The 7,540-nt window shown below is 43.0% G+C and overlaps 1 protein-coding gene across 1 annotated transcript in view; it reads right to left on the bottom strand.

The window, feature by feature from the left end:
* PHF11 (PHD finger protein 11) overlaps positions 1-7,436 on the bottom strand; it is a 19,243-nt gene extending 11,807 nt beyond the window's left edge. The window contains exons 1-4 of the mRNA XM_009867874.1: positions 7,293-7,436; positions 6,347-6,454; positions 5,460-5,593; positions 2,117-2,163 (exon numbers count right to left, since the gene is read on the bottom strand). Coding sequence (XP_009866176.1) covers positions 2,117-2,163; positions 5,460-5,593; positions 6,347-6,454; positions 7,293-7,436 — 433 coding nt within the window. The remainder of the gene's footprint in view (positions 1-2,116; positions 2,164-5,459; positions 5,594-6,346; positions 6,455-7,292) is intronic.
* Positions 7,437-7,540: the final 104 nt, after the last annotated feature.

The raw sequence follows: 7,540 nt of genomic DNA, 5'->3' as shown, positions 1-7,540 counted from the left end.
CCCTACACTTCAGCACAGGAATGCTGTCTATAGCAAGAACAAGGGGATGTTCTTAACCCCATCTTCTCCAAGCTACTGGGAAAAACAAGCCTGGAGAGGCAGCTCTTCTGTACCAGCTCTTGCTCCACACAGCCTAGTCGTGGCTCAGCCTGCCCCAAAAGAACAGCCGAGCTACTTCACCTGGGTCAGATCCTGGAAGTCAAAACTCTACCACGGAGCCAGAGCACTTTCATCCCAGCCTGTCTCATGCCCTGCCCTGCGCAAACCTGCAAACACACTCAGTGGGTGTCATCCACATGGGCCAGACAGGTGAGCTGTTGCTTCGGCCAACCCTCCAGCAGCAGACAGCCTCGGCCATTCCGAGCACCATCCATGCGTGTCAGAGTCAGAAGACTTTGGGCTTGGGGAATGAAGTGTCATTTGCTCTCACAGCTGCTCCCCGCAGCCTGGAGCACAGCTACTCTCTCGGGCAGAGGTGGGAGAAGCTCGTTCAGGAGCTGGCAAGGCAAACACTGCCAGCAGAATCCATTTACCCCTCATATGCAGAGAGTCTCCAAATCAAGGGCCTCTGGAAGATCACTGAATGTTTTGAGGTGGAAGCGACCTTAAAGATCACCTAGATCCAACCCACCTGTCATAGGCAGGGACACTTCCCACCAGATCTGGCTGTTCAAAGCCCCACCCAACCTGGCCTCTAACACTTCCAAGGTTGAGGTATCCACAGCTTCCCTGGGCAACATGAGTCTCACCACACTCACAGAAAAGAGTTCCTTCCTAGTAGCTAATCCACATGTATCTTCTTTTACTTTGAAACTGTTAGCTCTCGTTCTATTATTACTCTCCCTGGTAAAGAGTCTGATCTCCTATAGGAGAGAACTCTCTCTCAGGGAGCAGGCCATACATCGTATATGCAACACTTGAAGACACTAAGACCTTCATCCTCCTAAGATTTAAGTCTTCCTTATGAAGGAGGTGGTCTGCCTTAACCTCATCTCATCCTGGAAACCAAGCAACCCTGGCCCTGTCTGGGACTTGGGCAGAGACCACCTGGGACCCCGGACAAACTCAACAGACTGACAACCAGTAGACTACAGAAATCAAATTAATTTTAAAAAGGCAGGGGGTGTCAGGCCTCAGAACTACAGGTAAGTAAACAGCAAAACTACTAAGTGAAACAAGAAGCTGCATCTGGCTAGCAAACCACAGCAACATCAGGTGTTAAAGGGACTACATCTGGCTAAGAAGTCCCAGAACCTGTGACTGAATGATTATCACCTAACCCACCCCTTCAGTGGCATCAGGGTGAAGTCCGACTTTGTCCACAAGACTGGTAAAAACATGCTGGAGTTCAGAGGGAGCACACCACGCTTAGCATTAGTGCTCACATTTTGGTTGAGCTTAACTTCAGAGGGAAGGGCAGTCTAGGACGCAGAATTGTACAAGTCCTGTTAACAAAGTCACAGCTCTGGCTGGTTAATTCAGCAAGATTCCCGACTACCTCTGGATCAGCAAGGACCAGGACTGCCAAATTTAGGTGCATTTCTGTAGCAAAGGAAGCAATTCTTAAACATTTGTTGTATAACCCTTTTGACAGACTTAAGCTCTTTGGGATCCTTCAGAATGAAAGGCTATTTTTACAAAACTACCGCAGCAAATACAGATGATGCAAATATGAACGTTTTAGATAACTACCAATAAAAATCCCAAGGTGACTCCTGTAACAGCCGTCTCTTTGCTAATTGCTCATTAGCATCGTTCATTGTGCATCGCTCGGTAGCACGGCTCTCGTCTCTCACATGGATTTTTACAAGCTGCTTGGGCCTACCTGCCCACACAGAGTCAGAATAATTCCATGAAGGATCGGGTCCACCGTGATTTTTAAGTAAGTTTTGAGTGAGATTCAGGGAAGATCAAATATAAACATTTCCTACTTCAAAAAACCTTCTTGATGTTTGTGCAATACGCATGGATCTCAACCAAACCACTCCTGCAAGATTAGAAATCCAATGCTCAATATAACGGTGGAGCAACATTTATTTTCTTCAAATGAGTTACTGACTGTAGGATGCAAACTTTTAAAACAAATGAAATCAATGAAGTCGTTAAAGAAACTCACCATAGTGATTGGTCCTATTGCCTGGGTCATGTTTTGGGCAGAACACTCTAAAATTTAAGTTCGATTTTAAGAAAAAGAGAAAAAGTATTAATAAGTATGTAAACAGAGTTATGCTGACTGATTTTAACAGATATTTTCCCCTCTTTTCCTTTAATTTAAACGCTTAAAAAAAAAAAATCAGGATCTTTGTCAGCATTACCCACCTAAAAAAGCACCTGCTGTAAAGTCACATGCACGCATGAGCTTGTATTCGTATTTTTAGAGCCTCAGTGGCCTCTGAACACTAAAGCTCTGAATCATTCAGTTCCATCACCCCACTCTGAACTCGTTCACCTCCTCAGTGATCTCTGTGACCCTCCCTGGCCGCTGCCCAGTGCTGGTGAGGGGGTCCCCAAATCCTGAGGAAGTCGGGCACACCCCGTCCGAGATCCAGTGGTTTAAAAGCTGCTCAATCCATTTGTTCCTTTAAAGACTTTAGTAATAACCGAGATGGGAATATTTCCTCTGGTTCTAGGAAAGCAGTACGAATTCCTTGGAAAATCCAAAAATGTGAGAAATACAGCTGGAAATATTCCTTATCTCCTGGATACGATAACGTATAGAGAAAGTGAACTGGTGTCTATAATATGCCTTTCTTACAGAAGGATCCCAAATCACCTTTTAAGGAAAACTGCCTTGTCAAGAGTGTGGTTTAGCTGATCTCTTCATTACAAATCTATTTGTCAACACTAATGCCCAAGTGTTTAGAAGAAATATTTAAAGAGAATTACATTTACCAGGACGTTTTCTAATTATTGGCATTCTTTAACAAAACAGAAGCACTGACCTTAGAAATGCAGTCTGTTTCCTTGATGACTCAGGGTTTTTTTGCATGAAATTCATTTTGATGCACAAAAAAATAATGGATTTATGTGTGCCTAACAATTCAATCAGAAAGCTAAGTAGTAGAGGCACCTCATTTATATTCCTGAACTTTTAATAGTGCCCTCTGAAGGTTGTTCGTAACCAGGAAAAAACATGATTAAAGGCAGAGGAAGACAAAAAACCCCAGCCTCCCTAACCACAAGAACATCTTACAGAGGACAATACCTTTTACTGCTCAGGCCACTTTACTTGGAAGCACTTCCCTACTACAAATTTTTTTCAAGTACAAATTACACCTACTTCCCCACCTCAACTCTTACTAGCCACTTCCATAGCATTGTACCCCTTCTCCTTGTTCTGCTCCTTTGCATGGATAATCGCTGATGATGATGGCAATTCAAGAGTTTAAAAACACCAGCTCTCACAAGAATCCTCTTTTCATACTATTTCTAGCATACTTCACTATGAAGAAGTGCAGGGGGCTGTCAATCCATGTCCACTGTTTTTTCAAGTCATGTTTGTCTTCTCTCCAATCACTTCGGGCTAGCTACAAATTTCATGCTTTATTTACGCCACCGATACTGTGCAAGTCTTTGGGTTCAAATCCCTGAAACCTGGCTCATCTTCCTCCAATCCAGTTCTTTTTCATCTCTTCCATACAGGTGGCTATAGCCTAGTTTCTTATATTTCTATGTAGGACAAGCAACTACTCTCACATAGTGACTTTGCACAAGGCATTTTTAAGGGACCCTCTTCAAAACCTCGAAGGTCACCAGCTCAGAAAAACAACAAATCAAACTACATATTCAACCACTTCTTTACCATGTTGTATCTAGACTGTTACTAGTCCTTGTCATTTCTCAACATCTGGAGAAGTTCAGTCTTAGCTGGTCCAGAGGTATCCTTTCTAAAGCTATCTGACAAGAGTCATTTATTCTGTGATCATGGAAAGTTTCCAGTCATCCTCTCTCACAAGCTTTGCAGACTTCCAAAGACTCCGTAAGCATCAACTAAACGTATTGTCTTCACTATTGTAGAGGTTGGTGCTGGTCTCTTCTCACAGGTGATGAGCGATAGAACAAGAGGGAACAGCTTCAAACTGCAACAGGGGAGGTTTAGACTGGACATTAGGAAAAAATTTTTCACAGAAAGTGGAGTCAGACATTGGAACAGGCTGCCCAGGGAGGTGTTTGAGTCACCATCCCTGGAGGTGGTTTAAAGATCATTTAGATGTGGTGTTGGGGGATGTGGTTTAGGGGTGAGCTTTGTAGAGTAGGGTTAGTGGTTGGACTCGATGATCCCAGGGGTCTCTTCTGAATGATTCTGTGATACAGCTGGGCTTATGGCTGCGCCAAAAGATGCATTTACTTTGGATGGAGAGCCCCAGGGAAGCAGCAAAGAGCGCAAGTGTTCTGACACAAAGGGTCCCATCTTTTACTACCACCAACGACTGCGCTAGACTACGTTTTCCCAAAACAAGTGACAATTAGATGGTCTACCAGATTAACTGAAGACTAACATGGCTTGTGATCTCTCCAGACTTACAGAGGTATGGATGTCAGGGGTTTTATGCACCTTGGACTTTACTATAACTTCAGCACTCCAAAAGGTCCCTGAAGTCTCAATTTCTCAACCCCTTCACCTTCACCGTTCAAACAACTCATTTCATCTACTAAGAGCAACACAGGCAGCCTGAGGGCAGCAGACACCAGGACCAGCATGATGAGGACAGAAAAACTTAACCACAGAATCACTAAAGTTGGAAAAGATCTCTAAGATCACCAAGTCCAACTGCCAACCCAACACTACCGTGACCACTAAGCCATGTCCTGAAGTATCACACCTACACATTGTTTGGACACCTCCAGGGATGGTGACTCCACCACTTCTCTGGGCAGCCTGTTCCAATGCTTCCCCAGATTTATTTAAAATCTGTTTGACTGTCTTAAAGCTAGTAAGGTACTTGAAATATAAGAGGGTCTCTGTGGTGGGAATACAAAGTTCTATGGAGCATATGGAGGGAAAATCATCAGAATTTGACCAAGAAGTGCTATAGTCTGCTCCGTGTTCAGGCTACTATTACTGAAGCTTATGAACCAAGAGCAATTGGGGAATTTGAGCAACATTAATAAAAATCCTGGTCCTTGAACACTAGCTAGATAGCCAGTAAGGACTGACTACCTCAGTTTTGGTCAGGGCCGACTTCCCCATTTTTATCTAGTGATCTTTGCAGTGTGCTGCAGGCTCAAACACCAAACAGATTCATTTCCACTGCTACAATGTTTTCCTGTGAAAGGAAACCATTTCCCCTATTGCTTGTGAACACAGGATCAAGCACCACCTCAAGAGAGGAGAACACATTTCCTTTTTAAAAAAAACTTCTAAAAAAAAAAAAAATCACACAACTTCTAAGTCTTTCTTCCTGACACCACCACCAAAACCTTGACAATAATTAGTTGGAAAATACTTGGTTAAATACCGGTAGATTCCTTTTACTTCATCTGTTTCTATCGCCGCATCATCGCAGAGCGCGCAGAAGTAATGATAACTCCGGCGACAGGCTCTCTCCTCGCATCCCACAGTGGCCCCTTTCTTGCGGCAGAAGTTGCACATCTAGAACAGCACGAGGTTTAGCACGTTAAGTGTCACAGACGGCTACTGAAAATCTTGCCATACACAAGGCAAATACCACCCTCTGTAGGAAAATCAAATCGTGCAAGTCACCTCTATAGAACTCATCAGGCAAGTTCGCTCCCATGAACTCCTACCCCTGGCATTATTTCAGCCACCTTTCTGTTCTCTTACCTCTATTTCATGTTGATGGATTTGTAAAATGAGGCAAAGAGCGAGGGCACTGGCCAGTTCCTTCCTCTTCCCTAAATCTTGCCCAAGTTGTTTCAATACCTATTGGTGTTAGTGCTTGTATTTTTGATTTCTAGGGTAATTTTGTAATGAAAAGAATTCCACCCATGATGTAAGGGAGGAGAGCAGCTGAGAGCAAAGCCAATAAGAAACCCCGCTATCAATAACTTTCCTCCCGCTAAAACCAGAAGGTGTTTCCCTTTACACTTTCGGATTGTCTAATTTTGTTTCAGCCACTGGTTTAGTCCTTTACCAAAGTCTCTTGGGAAACTTAGCCTAAGGACTTTAAACGTGTTGGGCTTTCTGGCCTTGAACACAAAATGAACTAAATTTCACCAAATACAATGTAAAATCAATGTATCTAAATCTGTAATTTCCCTAATTTTAGTAGATCAGAAGGACCAAGACCTTTTCTGCATTCTTTTTTTCAAGAATAAAACAGGCCAGACAACCTTCAGTACTATGAGATAGGACTAAGTGCAGATTCAGAAAGAAAGTCCTTACCAGTCGCTTTCCTCTCTTGAGTTCTTTCAACACTGATGCCACATCAAACCTTATATCCAGATTATCTGGATTATACTCTTCAGATTCCACAAATCCTGAGGAAAATAACTGAAGACAAAAGAGATTATATTAATAATAATAGAGGGACTCAGCCACCAATGCATTCCAGAGAAAGGAGAGGAAGAGTATGTGTTTTCTTGCTCCTGCCCTACCTAAGAAGGTTGATTTTTCTCTATGTTTTTAAGAGGTTTCACCTGCATTGAATAAGGAGCTGTGCTTAAACCTTTTCCCAGTCAAAAGGAGTTCCTCTCTCTACAAAGATCTCATATGACCTGAAGGCAAACTAAGAGAATATAACAAGGCGAGAACTTAAGAAGTGGGAATGAAGAAAGTTTGGCAATCCAAGCTGCTCAGAGCAAGGAGGAAAAAGCTCTTGGTCTGACAGACCTCCACACCTTGAACATATTGTTATCTGCCCAGCTGCTTGGCTCTACAGCCAGATGCAAAATTTGTCTGTAACAGTGTCCTTACAGTCCAACGCTGACAACACAGCTGACTACATGAAAAACACAGGAATATTGTACAATGCCTGGGAAACCCACAAAACACATACAGATGCACCTTCGGGCCACTGTAATTCCCATAGAAGTGCTGAGCCATGACAATAAGTGAGGAAATAGAATTTTTTAGCAGCTTCTCTCTAACCACTATATATAGCTAATTCTGAACAAAAGTGAGCTACCCTTACATCAACGGGCAGACAGAGTTTAGGTGACAGTTAACTGCAAAAAAGTCAAACAGCACTACTGGGGGAAGAGAAACAAAGTTTAAACATGGATGTTCCCTGCAATGTTGCTTCTAAGTAAAACTTAAAAAAAAAAAAGGTAGAAAAATAAAGATGTAAACATAAAACCTGTGAGAATAAGGCAGGAACCAGTCTTCTTACAAGAAAGTTAGAAAGCTGTTCCAGCAGCAGACGCATCTCCTGCACTAAGTGACCCTTGCTGAGAGGAGAAGAACATGGCGTCTGCAATCGATTCTGTACACCAAGAACCAGCTCCACTAAGACCCCAGAATAAAGGGGAGGCATTCTGACAGCAAGAAGAGTAAATACCTTCTAGGAAAACAGCATGCCTAGAGCTTCACAGACATTTTTATATATTCCGCATGTGCCAGTATAGGTTGGGGACTGAC

This window comes from Apaloderma vittatum, unplaced genomic scaffold (genome assembly GCF_000703405.1).
Source record: "Apaloderma vittatum isolate BGI_N311 unplaced genomic scaffold, ASM70340v1 scaffold10504, whole genome shotgun sequence".
Taxonomy (NCBI): domain Eukaryota; kingdom Metazoa; phylum Chordata; class Aves; order Trogoniformes; family Trogonidae; genus Apaloderma; species Apaloderma vittatum.
Note: the sequence above shows the minus strand (reverse complement) of the source record. Positions and strands in the feature narration are given on the sequence as shown.